The 16,366-nt window shown below is 40.0% G+C and overlaps 1 protein-coding gene across 1 annotated transcript in view; it reads right to left on the reverse strand.

Annotated features, from left to right (window-relative positions):
- Positions 1-1,066: 1,066 nt before the first annotated feature.
- spon1b (spondin 1b) overlaps positions 1,067-16,366 on the reverse strand; it is a 99,333-nt gene continuing 84,033 nt past the window's right edge. The window contains exons 11-16 of the mRNA XM_086028986.1: positions 12,486-12,668; positions 7,735-7,905; positions 7,064-7,231; positions 5,964-6,122; positions 2,504-2,755; positions 1,067-2,418 (exon numbers count right to left, since the gene is read on the reverse strand). Coding sequence (XP_085885112.1) covers positions 2,255-2,418; positions 2,504-2,755; positions 5,964-6,122; positions 7,064-7,231; positions 7,735-7,905; positions 12,486-12,668 — 1,097 coding nt within the window. The 3' untranslated portion in view covers positions 1,067-2,254. The remainder of the gene's footprint in view (positions 2,419-2,503; positions 2,756-5,963; positions 6,123-7,063; positions 7,232-7,734; positions 7,906-12,485; positions 12,669-16,366) is intronic.

Consider the following 16,366-nt stretch of genomic DNA (forward strand, 5'->3'; position numbering starts at 1 on the left):
ACTGGGGTTTGGGTTTCAAAATAGGTTTTCAAACTCGGGTTAGGGTTTCACATTTTGACTTCTAACTAGGGTTAAGGCTATCAATTTAGGCTTTTAAACCAGCATTATGGTTTCAGAGTAGGGTTTCAAATTTGGGTTAGATTTTCAAATTAGGGTCTCAAACCAGGGGCGTGTAAAGAATGAGACCAAGACAGCAGTAAGGCATAACATGACAATTTTCTTTTGTGTTCCGTAAAAATGCTCTAAATTACTTGATGTAGTCTCTATCTTTTTTGGTGTTTAAACTCATCTATATGTGCCACCCCCATCTAGTGGAGTGAAAACGGAAGAACACAAAAGGCTTGGAGGAAACAGTTAAATTACTGTATGTCTGGACAAAATGGTAGTGGCAATACAGAATTGTATGCCACTTTGTGTGAATTTTTGCATCAGAGCAATTCTCTCTCTAGCTATTTGGTTTAGTATTGATTGTTTTAATAAATATAAAAACATGATAACAGTATAACATGCAATTTGGGACATTTAATTTTTTTATTGCAAATGTGGTTTCTTACAAAAGAGTCACAAAAGCAACAAAGAGGCTTGAAACCCAGCAAAAAGTGTGAAAGCTGACAAATCCTCACAAAATGCCTGCAGTCATAAGAGCTTTGATAAATCACATTTATCAAAACAGGAAAAAGATGGCAACATAATTTCCTAGGTAATGATAAATAACACTGAATGTTAATAAGCTACCGCATCACAATATAAAAAGCACACTACAAATCTAAGCCGACTTAAAGCGGAAGTCAACCCAAACATATTTTTTTCAAGAATATGTTCTATGCAAGCCCACTAGTTGAAACAGGGCATTCTGATAAATATTGCGTTTGTGTGGAATAAGTGTTAATCCACTCGTTTTTAGCCATCTCTGGGGGCGGCCATTTTGTCGTCTGTCGACTGAAAATGACATCACAACTGCTCACAACGATCAATCTCAGGTTCAGAAAACAGGTCAGCCATGATTGGTCGTCGTGAGCAGTTGTGATGCCATTTTCAGTCGACAGAAGACAAAATGGCCGCCCCCAGAGATGGCTAAAAACAAGTGCATTTTGCTGCTAAACTTACAGTATATTCCACAAATGCAAAACTAATCAGGATGCCCTGTTTCAACTAGTGGGCCTGCTGGGAACATATCCTTGAAAAAAACATGTTTGGACTGACTTCCGCTTTAAGGCCAAAACACAAATTGCAATTGAACTGACAAGTTAACCCAACAATGTAAATATAATGTGACACTTTTGAGGTGTTGTCTGTCTTTCCACAGACTGATCAAGGCAAATTTGCTCATTTAGCTATGCATTTAAAGTTGGATTCGTATAACTAATGTCAGAGCAAAAAATGAACACTGTACATGCATGTCATATAGAAATATTGCAGTTTCAATGCTACATCAGCTGATATGACAGATAAACAGCAGTGACAAATATATGACTAACACTAAAAGTAAAAACATCTCATTTTAAGTGTATGTATGAGTAAAAGTTCCTAGTACATTTGTAACTCATAAATGTTGATAAACAGTCGATTAATTAGTCTTACAGACTCCTTGTGTTCGCATCAACGGGTTGAAGAAATACTACATCTCCATTTAAGTATATTCTAGCATATTTGACATAGTTGACTGTGCCTTAAATGCTTTAAATATTATGCTTTAAACGTGTCTGAAACCACAAATTATAGTGAAATTATCATGAAAAAATATTCTTTAAAATTAATTAAGAGGTTAGCTGATCATTTATATCCGATCATTTACTATGTAATGCTAATTGACTTTTGCTATGTTGGGAAATCCGAATTATCACATGAGGGATCAGTATAATTATTCTGGCTATGTGCTACATGTAAAGGCAGTGACACTTTACCAGAGAAAAAGAGAAGGAAAAATGTTGTTCATTGGAATTGTGAACTTAATTGGCTTTTTACAACGCCATTTCTTCTTAATTGAAAATGTAGTAATGTGTTTATAATAATGACAGCATCATTCTGCAGTGTAAAACTATCTTGTAGTGCTGTAAAGTATAAAAGGGGAGAAAAAACAGCCCTGTCAGCTGAAGGCTTCACCTCATGTTTTTCTCTCGAGCCACCTCAAAAGTCTAAATAACCAACCACAACATTCTTCCAAATCATTTTTTACATACAATGTATATATCAAAGACAGCCTTAGAAGCACACATTTATTCTAGTACTTTCCTGTATAACACAACAGCGCCCCCTAGCAGGGATTAACATTACAGGCACGTATCTCTTTCCGGTCCTTGCAGTTGCCCATCAGAGTGCCTTTAGCTCTTTTCTTCTTCAACATGAAACGCTCCTGGATGCCCCCTCCACAGGATTTGGTGCAGTCTGTCCAGCCGGTCCATGGCTGCATCCCACAACCTTGGGAGCAATGATAAGACGGTTGCATCTCTCGTTAGGCTCTCAGGCGGGTGCGTTGAGGAGATATTTAAATCTCATGACCAACCTGACTGTTCTTGTAACACTGCATCTCGTCCCTGTTTACCCCTTCTTCTCCTCTTGCCTTCAACTCTGTCCTCCTTCGGTTTTGATCGGCACTTCCGGATCTTGCATTTCTTGCGCTGAATGGTCTCGGGACATGCGGTGCCCCCAAACTGTGGCTCCAGTTTTACCATGCGGGTTCGGATGGTGTGTCCTTTGCCGCATGACTTGTTGCACTCGGACCACTCGGACCACTCTGAGACCATGCAGTCAATAGCTGGAAGAAATGAAGAAAACATACCCACGTACACACACACACACGGACGGGTTAAGTGAGTTGATAGTGTCCACTTCAACCTTTTCATAATTTGTCATGTTAAGACCACACACATATTTCATTGAGATTTGATTTAGCACTAGAACGCCCAGGGGTTTTTACACCTTTTTTTGCAACAACTATTGAACGACAAATCTGGGTGATATTTGACAAACAACTCTGCTGGCTACAAGTAGATGACTTTAATTTGTAAATTGGCCATTCCCTGCCAAAATAGCAGGTGATGGCGGGGTGACATCGTCAAATGTCAAGCATAAGTGGTCAAATGACTGCCTTCTGGCCGTTCAAGTGTTAAATGACCAATGCGAAATGGAACATAATGTCTTCCATCATCTTTATTTGGACTTTAGTTTTGAATATATTTACTTTTGGCTTGTATTATGTCATTGTTTTCTTGGGGTTTGTTTCATGTCTGTCTTGTTAGAGTTTTGTGTCCACTTGTTCTCTGTTGTCTTCCAATCAACTCTCTCAGCCACTCTTGTCTTGTCCAGGTGTTCCTAGTTTTCTTGTCAGTTTGTTTGCATTTATGCTGCATTCGAGGAAGGTGGGAAGTCGGATTTGTCCCACTCGGAGTGTCCCATTCCGGCATCAAAGCGTTGGAGGCCAATGTAAACAAAGACGCCTTATTCCAATAAATTGTTTGTTGTTCTGGTTTACATTTTGACCTCCAGCAAACATTCTTCATAATTTCCTTCATTTATATAAATAAAGGAATATTGTATCTTTAAAGTATTTCATTCATTGCTCCAAATAACATCATCTTTGTGCAGTCTGTACAAATCATGTTTTGTTAGGTGGAGTTATTTTCAATAACTAAACGAATGTAATCTTAAATAAATCAAGCTAAATATGTTTATAATCTTGTAAATTATGTTTTGCCATTCACGGTCCGTGTCTCCATGGGGTCGCCATTGAAGAGTGACGTCACATTGAAGTCGGTCAGTGAACTCGGGGTCCTTTTTTTTTTTTGCAACTGCGCAATTCGGCCCTCCCAGTTGGAGGGGTGTTCTATTGCATATGATAATACAGCTATGATTCATGTCAGTCCACTTGGTGCAACAGCTCTTAAAGGTGTGATCACTCCTGTTTCACTGCAGACTAATGAGCAGATCTAATCTCATGCAGGTGTTAGTTTTGGGAATGGAAATTTACAGGGTGTTTCCATGATTTTTTTCAGTCAGATTGGTAAACGTAAAAATAATAATGTAAACGTTTCTGATGACCACATTTTTTTCTTCATTTCTTTTAGTATTTAGCCAGAAAGTTGCATTTGAAATGTCTTTAGTTTTGTGTCACGTCTGTGATCAGCTTCTTTTTTCTACAAATTGAAACAACTGAATGAACATCCTCTGAGACTGATGATTCCATAATTTTTTGCAAGGGGTTGTAAGAGCCAGTGCACAGCCCAACGCCTTCCGAAGTCACCTGTTTATTTTCTTCATCAGGGACAGGAAAAGTTAGTAGAATTAATGGGAAGATGGTTGAGCCAAATACAGGTTTATCCTGGACAAACACCTTTTAGTAGAGTCAGCAAAAGACTTGAGACTGAGGTTCATTTTTCAGCAGGGCAATGACCCTAAACATATAGCCAGAGCTAGACTGGAATGGATTAGATCAAAACATGTTCACATGTTAGAAAGGCCCAGTTAAAATCCAGACCTAAGAACCTTCCATGTAGGTCAATCAGATGAAATCACATTAAAATACATGTAAGTTTCTGTATCATCTTTTAATTTAAATAAGTGCATGAAAAAAATCTCACCCTTGCCAGAAATCCAGTAAGTACAATCTAGAGTGAACTTAAATGCATTACCTATTATATCGTGCCATTATGATCTTAATAACACCCAAGCATATATGTATAAATAATGCATAACATGCATAATAAATAATTCATAAATATGCATAATGCATAAATGTAGTGTGACAAAAGTACATCCCCATCACCCGACCCGAATCTTTAGCAGCAATATTATGAAGTAATTGTGAGCTGAATGATTTCACTGTGTATTTTAAGTCAACAACTCACCAATGGCCTTGGTGTCTGGCTTTGTTCGGTCGGAGTCACTGGAGGAACCCATTACAAACTCTCCATTGGAAGTCATTGTACATTCATTGCTTATAATGTCCAAAAACGGTGATCAATTGGCACCAAAAAATTTATGTGGACATCCTTACTAATGACCACTTCAACATATCAAAAGGATTAACCTCGCCGTGGCTGATTTATATGAGAATGAGGAAATGTGGAAGTGAGCATGAGCCACATAGATTTATGCTGGGATGAGCGCACACTGCTTCTTTGCTTGAACCCCCCCCCCCCCCCCCCCAAAAAAAAAACACTGCTTCTTTGCTGATCATGGTTAGGACAACCGAGGCATTTAACACCAGTCAGGATATTTACAGAGACTGAAGTGGGAATGAGTGGACGTGCACATTTATTTGGATTAGGAATGGCCACAGTTTTTCGACCTACAACACGCCGTCCACTGGAACGTAACAGCCGAAATGGTGTGTTCCAATGCGGCCACACTCGGCTGTGCAGTAGGATGCGCACGTTCAAGACACCCGGTGTTCAATGAGGTCTTACCTCACTCTGACGCCGCTTCACTCTCGCGGCTGCAAGCAGTGTCGCACAACGCACGTGACTGCTTGGGAGGCAACCCCGCGACATGAAGACGCAGGCTCATGATCACCTCCACACGCTGCGTGGACAATAAGGAGCTAACGTCACTGCATTTTTGATTTTGTGGAGGTGATCATGATGAGATCACGTTTTATGTCACTAAATCCAACCTATTGTGCAGAACACTTTTATACTTTCACAGGTTGAAGTGGACAAGCGTAGTAATGTGCATTTGCATTTTGGTGGCGATCGGTCACCGTTTTAGACAACAGAACTAACAAAGTGAGCAATTACCGCGCTTGGCTCCCTCCCGTAACGTAGACCGCTGAGACCGAAAAGCCCAGCCCCAAAATATGTCAATGTGTTGTAAATCTAATCACAATAAAGCCCTTAAATCACTACAGAGTCTTTGAGGTGGGCATTTTAGTACTGATGTCATTTTTACATGCAAACCTATCACAGTGTATAAGTCCCAATGTTAAGATCATCCAAATGTCCCATTAATGTGAGTGGGATACTTACGACACTCTGGCAGCATGCACTTCTCGGTCTGCTCCAACTCTTCAGTGCACTCTGCAGGATCCGACTTCAGCATCCTCTGGCGGGTGCGTAGGCCACGCCCACACGTGACGCTACATTCGCTCCAGTCAGACCATGGTGACAACATACATGGGATGGTATCTGCAAACACACGCATACACTATTGAAATCAATGGTAAACTAAAAAGTATGTCACCTACAAAGACAGTCTTTACTAGGGCTGTTCGATTTTGCCTAATAAGAAAATCCCGATTATTTTCTCTCAAACCCGATTTTACGATTACGATTTCTTTGAAAAAAAAAAAAAAAGAAAAATGAAGTATTTTGAATGTCTTTTATTTAAACTTATTTTTTCTTTCTTTGAACTCAAAATGCCAGTCAATTTAACTTAATACACACAGAACAATCCATTGGTATTAACAGCATTTTACTCTACACAATAGATTTCAGATCTGTTCTTAATTAAACCAATAATGAAAGAAGAAAGTGCATATACCATCTGAAACAGTCTGTCAGCAAGTAATTTTGCCAACCAGCTAGTGACTAGCCTTTCATCTTTCTTCCGGGTCTTACTTAAACATAAATCAATGATTAGTGCAAAACTGTCACTCAATAATACAATGCTCTGTCAAGCTTAAGTACAGATGCATAGTCATGGTCAGAGGTCCGTTGTAGGGGAGAAAAAAAGGACGCCTTTCAGACGTTGAGTAACTTGCTCACAGGTTGTATTGTACATGCGGGGCACACACTACACTACAGATCTATTGTTGCCCGATTAATAACTAAACGCTCACTTGCCTGAGCAAATAGCAGAATCGCTGGTAGCCATGGATGTTGTTGTTGTTTCGGACTGCGCGCTCGTGGGAGGAGGCGGAAATGCAGAGGAAACTAGAGTGGCTTAGATAAACCAAAAATAACAAAATCGAACGTGCCTATTTGAACGTTTTTAACATCGTTTTATCCAGAACGTTCGGTTACGGTTCAAAATCGCTTAATCGAGCAGCCCTAGTCTGTACTATATTACATATATCATACACAGTATGATAGAGAAAGTCAAGGTTTTTTGTTGTTGTTCAACTCACAGCATTCTGACATCATGCATTTGTCAACTTCGGCCACCTCCGTTTTACACATTGATCCATCAATAGGAGGCATTTTAACCATGCGCTCACGTCTTCTCATTCCCATTCCACAGGACACACTACAGGGATCCCACTCAGCCCATTCAGTCACCACACAGCTGCTGGCAGCTGCACGGTGGAAAAACAGACACGTCATGGAAAAAGTCGAACAGACATTTTGTGATGACATTTTAGAATTAGAGCACACTATTTAGACAAATGTAGAAGGAAAGCTGAGCATTATGCAAACAGAAACTAAAAAAACAAAACTCACTTCTTTTGGGAAAGCATGAAAGTGCCTGGTTTACAATCTCATAAACACCGTAGCCTATTCGAAAAGTGTTCTTTATAGAACTACTGTAAACTCAATCCAATTACGACTTTATGCACCATGCTTTGGGCAGAGTCGTCTGGAGTAGAAAACAGCCTTTTCCAAACTATTTCCGCAAAGCCAAAAATCGTACTGTACTTGACTTCATAGTACGATCAATTTAAGTACAGGGTGAACTAAGAAATGTAGACCTAATCCTTACTCCATACCGTTGTCTATGTTGACTATGCAGTCATGTTAATAATTGAAATAAGTGGAATAGAGAATGCCCACAAATACAACAATGTCATGGGAGACTCACAGCATTCTTCATTGACGATACACTTCTCTATCTCCTCTGTGTTGAGTTGGCAGAGCGATCCATCCTCAGGGTACTGTTTGACATAACGCTCTCTGGATCTCATTCCCATCCCACAGGAAACGCTGCACGCTGACCAGCTTATCCACTCTGACATCATGCATGTCGATGGCTCTGCACATCAAAACAGGAAAGATTAAGTCCTCTATTTTCGGGCACGTCGAGCGCAAAGCGCGGTCTAATTCTACACGAGTGGAGTTTTCTATCTTTTGGTGTTTTCGCCTACAAGTTAGAAAAGGACATTTGCGCCGTTGTGGGCGTGAAAACAGGCTTCTCCGCGAATGGAAGCGACTCATCTCATTGTCTTTGAAGTCAGTATGCTAGAGGCGCACAGTCTTTGACATTGCAGAAGCAGATATGGACTTGGAGTCCATGGAGAATATCAAAGTGCGCAAAGTGTGTTTTTTTTTTTTTACATAAGTCACTCAACTCAAAAATAATAATAATAATAATAATAATAAAAGTATGTTTAATAAAGCATCAAATAACCAATTTAGAGAGAGTTCACATTTTTATGCTCATCCTGCCTTGTTACCTTGATGTTTCCGTGTCATCAGGTACACACAGACAACCCTCTTTGTTTTCATTTGATGTTCAGTGGAAGTGGGATGAAATAATTGCTACAGGATGGGTCAGATATAGATGGTAAGTCATCGTTCTTCAAACTGTTTGTGCGCTGAGGCCTCACCTGGTTTGTTATTCCAACATGGCTACTGTGGGCCGTAATCTACACTAAGTACAGTGCAACAACAGTTCCGTCATAAGTACACACGGATCTCTCATCCTTCTCGCTGTCCGCTCACTCTTCTCTCACTCGCACACTGCTCGCATCCAGCGAGTCGCGTGATGCATTCAGGAACCTCGGAAACAACACAACTTAGCAAAACAGAAATGTTACCACAACGCAGATAACCCAATTTGTTACAGTATGTTATTTGTCTCAAAGATGGTTACCATGTTTTCTTATTAAATCAAAGTTTTTAACTTCTTTCTTCAGACCTTGTCCGATTGTTAATTGTTCCGAGGCGGCCAGGGCGTGGAAGGAGTCCCCTCGCCGGCCGCGTCCCGGCCCAGACCATGGGTTGAGTAGGCGGGTGCGTGCGGAGAGCGAGGCGGAGGCGGGCGGGCGACGTGACTCTCCCTTGCCCGACAACCCAAGCCGACCGCCCGCGGGTGCGCTCTGGGGAGGCGGGCAGAAGGACAAGCTTCCGTGGGCGATGTCGGTCACCCGCTCTCGTCCGGTACCCCCGCACGCGCGCGCACCCACGCCCAGGCCTCCGTCCCCTCGGCTCCAGTGCGCGCAAAGGCGGAGCGGCCACCGCCGGCCGCTCTCTCCGGTAATGATCCTTTCGCATCTTCACCTAAGGGAACCTTGTTACGACTTTTACTTCCTCTGGATAGTCAAGTTTGATCATCTTCTCGGCGCGCCGCCGGGGCCGGCCCATCCGAGGACCTCACTAAACCATCCAATCAGTAGTAGCGACGGGCGGCGTGTAGAAAGGGCAGGGACTTAATCAATGCGGGCTTATGACCCCCGCTTACTGGGAATTCCTCGTTGGTGGTAAATAATTGGGCACACGCTGGTCCGCTCAGTGTTGTGCGCGTGCAGCCCCGTACATCTAAGGGCATCACAGACCTGTTATTGCTCAATATCGCGTGGCTGAGCGCCACTTGGCCCTCTAAGAAGTTGAATGCCGACCGCTCGGGGGCAGAGTAACTAGTTAGCATTCCGGAGTCTCGTTCGTTATCGGAATTAACCCGACAAATCGTTCCAACTAAGAACGGCCATGCGCCACCACCCACTGCACTGCAGCACTGCAGCACTGTCATTTACTTAGAGTATTTTTCCTCTGTACTATGTACAGGCTAAAATGAGTGTTCCTTCATACTTTTTATGTAGATGTATGTTGGTGTGTATATACACATAGTTACTGCGTATATTTACATAGGTTTGATCCTGAATGTTATACATTAATGGCTACATTATCCCGCCGTCCCTGTGTGATCTATATCTTTGCTGCTGTAACACTGAAAATGTCCCCACTGTGGGATCAATAAAGGCCTTCTTATTCTTATTCTTATTATTTCGTTGATCAGCATTCACTTTCTTCAGAGACGTTTGACAGCACTTGATGTGTCAGCAGGCAGCCGCGCATGCCTGCTGACAGCGACACTAAAACTGCACAATATCTGAACAAAGAATTTTATTTGTGTGTGTTCGTTTGTTTAATTGTAGTTGTAAATTGTAAGATTATTGTGATCTCGAAATATTAAAATAAAATGAAATATCGTCGCCGTCGGCAAAAATTCTCGGAAGTCCACATTTGGTCAAATTCATTTTTTTCCTGCAAATAGATTGTAATGGTCCGTCCCTACTTCGTCTGTAGTTTTTTATGCAATTCTAGCCAATTTAAAGCTGTGAAAATAGCAAATACTCAAATAAAGCACAATTTCACGGCGGCTCTTGAACGCAATTTAATGTGCGTGTGTTCTGGGAGTGTGTGCGACACAATGACATGCCCTGTGGAATGCAGAAGCTGTGGCGTAATGGCTGCCCCTATCTACTGTTGAGTAATGTTTTGTTTTCCTTGTGATTTACGGCTCCCGGTGATTTCTTTTTCATGGACACCAGGTCGAAATGGCTCTTTGAGTGTTAAGGCCTAGGTACATCAATCCGATGTCGGAGGTTGTGAAGCGTCATGGCGTCTGATTGCGCCGTCTGATGTGGTGTAGTGACCACTGTTGTAGCGTCGTTCGTGTGTGAGTTCATCATGAGCGAAGAATATAGCTGAATGCATTGTTTACGTTTTTACAATCCGTCCCTAGCTAATAGCTTTCCGGTTGGATTTTTCTTACCTTGAGAACTAGTGACTACCGCCGCCGATGGTATGGAAGGGTATGACATCTCACGCATGCGCAGAAGATACTTTAATGGTCAGTGTCGCTGTCTGTCGTTGCAATGTATTTTTCCAGCGTGACGTGCTGACAGCCGGCCCGACGCCACAGGGGTAAGCGTCTGACACAGTTGGCCAACGTCAGATTGGTCTATCTAGTGTCTTTAAAGGTTGCCGACCCCCGGGCTAGTGTTTTTTGTTTTTGACATGAAAGTGCCCTGCAATACAATAGCTGTTCTTGTATTTTGAAGCTTTACAGATGACAATACAGTGTATTAAATTGGTTGGATGAATGAAATGAAAGACTGCCATTTGCTTGAAAGTGATCCATCTCTTTTTAGTAAAGCATCCTTGCATTGGCCTTTTTTCCCTTTGTTTTTATCTATTTTTTAACCAATTTTCTTAAATTGTGTCTCCTTTGTTCAATTACTGTATATGTAATAGACTGCATTCACGAGGTGTCATATGAAACTTAATACTATTAATATGACCCTTACATCAAAATATCACCTTTATATCAATGACATCGGAAGAGTAATCCTAAATAAGTGTGCTGTAAGAGTACTTCAGATGTCCTTTGCTCCAATTATTTTTGCATTTTAAGACACCGCTGAAATATGCACTGTGCTATTTTTTTGTGAGAGAGGAACCTACTTGGTAAAGGAAAGTGCTGAGGAAAAAAATAGCTAATCCATGTTTTATTATTCTGTCGAGAAATTAAGGTACTGCCAGCATCACTTTCTAATTATGGATCGACAGCAGTGTGCGACATTCTCATCATGAGCAAACAACTTCTGGAATGAATCTCGACACCTCTTTGACACACGTTCACAGAGAGGCCACCTGATTCCCATTGTAGCATCTGTTTCCTCAAATTTTATTGTAATCGCTCAAAACAAACGTGGCCCCAATTAAATTTTAGCATCAAACAATTCAGCACAGCTGTAAAAAATAATTAAGGCATCAGCTTTGTTATTCCACTCTATTCCATTGGATCCATCCATCCATTATCTATAGCGCTTATCCTCACAAGGGTCGCAGGCGTGCTGGAGCCTATCTCAGCTGTCTTCGGGCAGTAGGCGGGGGACACCCTGTATTGGTTGCCAGCCAATTGCAGGGCACACAGAGACAAACAAACAACCGCACTCACAATAACACCTAGGGACAATTTAGAGTGTCCAATCAACTTACCATGCATGTTTTTGGAATGTGGGAGGAAACCGGAGTACCCGGAGGAAACCAACGCAGGCACGGGGAGAACATGCACACTCCACACAGGGAGGCCGGGGCCGGGATCGAACCCACGACCTCTGAACTGTGAGGCGGACGTGCTAACCAGTTAACCACAGTGCCGCCCTATTCCATTGGATTAAGCCAAAATAAACCACAGAGAGGCATGGACTGTCTGTCTATACAAGATAAATAGCTAAGATTTAGCTGGAATATCAATTTAAGGCTTTTTAATAGCAAAGAAACACATTGCAACTCTGACAGGATCAAAACATGAAAAAGTATGGTTTCCCTGGATAATTTAAATGACAGTTTAGGCAGAAGAGCATAAGAAGTATCTGCTGAGAGTGTACAAAAGTGGGGCATTCACCAAATGTATGGCCTAAATTAGTACTCTTTGTGAATACAGTACTTTGATCAAATAAAGTTTCAGTGAATTACTTTTTTTCTGGAGCAGTGCTTAAATATTTGCAACTTCATAGGGTTAGATCAAGTTTAGAAAGCATTAGGGTCACCTGGCTTTTGTAGTGTTACTGGTGAGGAGCGCAAGACGTGTGTAAGAATACTCACCCTGCAAACTGCATCCAGGGCCCATGCAAGGCTGGAAATCTTGAGTGTGGGGACACGGAACGCTGAGGTCTAACTGAGCTTTAAGCATCCTCTGTCTCATCCGTCTGCCTTTTTCACATGATGCACTGCTGCAGGCCGACCAGGGAGACCAAGCAGAGTAAATACAAGTCTCAGGGGTGTCATCTGGGACAAAAAATAAGAATATTGGCTTGGTGGAGGCTACAAAGAAAAATACTGTATTTGTATATGGTGTATGCAATGTCATTTACTCATAATTTTTTTTGTAACACCTGTGAAGTGCAGCTGTGTACATCACATCAGATAAACCCGGCCATAAAAAGTAAACTGTATTCATTTACTTGTTCACTCCAACCTGGGACCAACCTGTCACTTCCAGAAATCAGCTGGGGAGGGCAATTAATTTTGCAATGATAGGAACGGCTAATATGAGTTGGAGGATACATATATAAGCCATTCTACCGAATTGGTTGAAATTTGCTGTCCCACAATGAAAATCACTTTTTAAAAAACAATGAAGTGTTCAGACCTTGCATATCTATTACAGCTCACACGCGCGCAGAAGATACTTTAATGGTTTAGTAATATCTTGTTATGATCTATTTTACCACAAGGCATTAATTGAGATACTATTAAACTGAATGTATAAAAAGTAATCTTTTATATGTCACTTCCTATTGGGAGGTGGCTGTCCCAATCTCTAACTCCTGAATTTCAATTCATGAAAAGAAAATGTAGAATATTTTTGCCAATTTAAAAAATACTTTACTTTAATAGAACATTTTGGTTGCTTTTAAATATATGGTGAAAGATTTATATTGCTTTTGTTGATTTTTTTCAAATTAGAAGTTTTTGTGTAAAAAAACCTGTCCCAACTTTTCATGTCACTGCTGAAACGCAAATAGTATTTGTCTGTAGGCAGGGCTTGGTTTTAGCCACATCCCCAGAAATTTCAACAGTAAGATGAGTAGTTGTCAACAACTATCATAAAACGTCACTACCGAAACGGCCACTACCGAAATGTTTCGGTAAACCATAGTGACATAATGGTTTCGGTAGTGACAATATGATGTTTCTTTTTGAATAAAGTAAGTTTTAAATAATATAATACATAGATACATATGTCATGCATAGATCTTTCTGATTTTAACAATATTTTAATTCATATTTTATCTTAATTTGAAGGGGAAAATGAAACCGAAACGGTCACTACCGAAACGTTTCGGTAGTTACATAATGGTTTTGGTAGTGACAATATGACGTTTATTTTTGAATAAAGTAAGTTTTAAATAATATATTACATGGATACATATGTCACATATGGATCCTTCTGATTTTAACAATATCACAGTCCATATTTTATCAAAATTTGAAGGGAATAATAAACCCGAACCGGTCACTACCGAAACATACAGATAGGTTCCGGTTGTGACATAATGGTTTCCGTAGTGACAATATTATGTTTATTTTTGGATAAAGTAAGTTTTAAATAATATAATACATAGATACATATGTCATACATAGATCTCTCTGATTTCAACAATATTGTATTTCATATTTTATCTTAATTTGAAGGGGAAAACACCAAAATGCCAAAAAGCCAAGCAGAGACAGAGTACAGGCGAAGGGTTACAATGACCCAGTGAAATCAAAAGAATATTTAATAAAGAAAAGAGAAAGAAATAAGAGATGGAAGGAAGAAGGAAAGCTGAAGTCTACCAATGAATTCTCCAGCAGAGAGCAAAGGATAGTCAGAAGAGCATGGAGGAACAGACAAGACCACCGGATGTCTCTCAAAAAACAGAGAGAGAGGGAACATACATACAGGGAAATGTATGTTACAAAAATGTTTGTCGTTCCAATTAAATTTTCATTTTGAAGGTGAAACCACAGTTTTTCAATGATGAAGAGCCCTGTGATGGACAGGTGAGCGGTCCAGCGTGTACCCTGCTTTTGCCCTAAGTCAGCTGCGATCAACTCCAACCCCCCACAACCCTGAGTACAGCACAAAGCACTAGAAAATGGAAAAAATAATGTTTCATTAGTTATTAGTTATTAGCAAATGTAGTTAAGTGATTACAATGCTACCCTCACACAAAGTATTACTGCAACAGCAGCAACAATATGGTCACTACTGAAATGTTGCAGTCACTACCGAAAAAACTGATGTTTTAACAAAAAAAAAAAGGATTGAATAATCAACCAACAATTTTTGATAATGGTTGTTTAAGGGTATGTTTGTTTTAATTAAATGATGACTTTTGAAGTCAATATGATCAACTTTCTACATTTTACAATGAAAAATAGCATATCAATTTTGATTTATTTCGGAAAAAGTCATATTAAATTTAAAAATTCATTTTAATTGGTTTTGATGTAAAAAGCATATATATTAATTTATAAAAATACTCTGTAGAGGGGGGAATGGAAAAAAATATGAATCGGCAAGTAGAATCATTTTTATTCTTCTATAATTTTGTGTTTCGGTAGTGACACATTTTAGGGACAGGCAATATATTAGGGAAAAACTAGAAAATACTCTTTGAAAATTGACTGTACTTTTACTATATTTGTGCCCCTTAGATATGGTGCAACATGAATACAATAAATGTTTTTCTGAAATAAAATACAAATTCCACACATTTTCCAACTTGAACCAATTCAGTAGAATGGCCCATATACATACAAGTGGGAGGTATAATACTATTGACAGTGATGCATTATGACACAGCGATGACTTATAATACACCCAATATGTATAGTATATGAAACTGTAGATTTGCATACAGTATTATCAGGCCAAATCTTCTTGACACGCTTCCCTCCACTATGCACGAAAAAATGTATGTTGCTGACACTAACATTAGGACCACGGTCGTTTTTGTTAGTCTGTAATTTGGATAAATGGTTGCTAAAGGGGTTGGAAAAATCCCTAAATATAGCAAAAACGTTGCCAAATTGGCCACACTGCAGACAAAAGTCATAGCTCTTGCTTGCTACCTCACTTGTACTCACGTCCTCACGTGTGCACATTTAATAAATTCACAACTTTCAAAATAAATGCACCGCATATTTTACATTTTACTTTCCCTTCATGGTCACTGTGAGGGTTTGCCAGAGACTGTGGACAGAACACATGTGGCCCCCGGGCCGTACTTTGTACTCTGACGTAAGGTGTAATTATTGATAATTGAGTATTTAATGAAAGCATTTTACAGACATGAGTACCAGCATTGGGCGACAGGGATTTAGGACCCCGTTAAATGATCTGTTTGTGCTCCTGCAGGCAACTGCTGCAAAGTAAAAAATGTTATTTTCGTGGGGCTCTGTCAGCCTTTGGCCTTGGAATCATCATCAGTTTTAACTAACCTACAGAGCCCCGTGAACTGTTTTAACGTCTTATGCACATTTATTGTTTTCACAGTTTCTGTTTTGATTGATGTCAGTCCGCTCCCTTGAGTTTTCTTGCACTTTGCAACTGTTTGTTTTTGAGGACTTAATCATGCATTGCGTCTGTGGTGTTGTAATGGGCAGTGAACAACAACTTGCAATAGTGACTAAAAGATCAACATTGCACAAATGTCATGTACATCATTATAAATGATTATATTTTTCCAATACAAGTTTTTAAACATTATAAAATGTGATTTTTGACAATGAAAGTACACCTTATGTTGTGATTTGTGTTTCTCTCCGTAAAAAAATATTTACTGTATTTTCCGGACTATAAGTCACATAAAATTTTATAAGCCATAAAATGCATAATAAAGTAGAAAAAACTTATATAAGTCGCACTGGAATGTAAGTCGCATATTTTAAGAAAATGTATTTGATAAAATCCAACACCAAGAACAGACATGTCA

This window comes from Filicampus tigris, chromosome 4, assembly GCF_054856515.1.
Source record: "Filicampus tigris isolate MCC_2025a chromosome 4, RoL_Ftig_1.0, whole genome shotgun sequence".
NCBI classification, from domain to species: Eukaryota; Metazoa; Chordata; class Actinopteri; order Syngnathiformes; family Syngnathidae; genus Filicampus; species Filicampus tigris.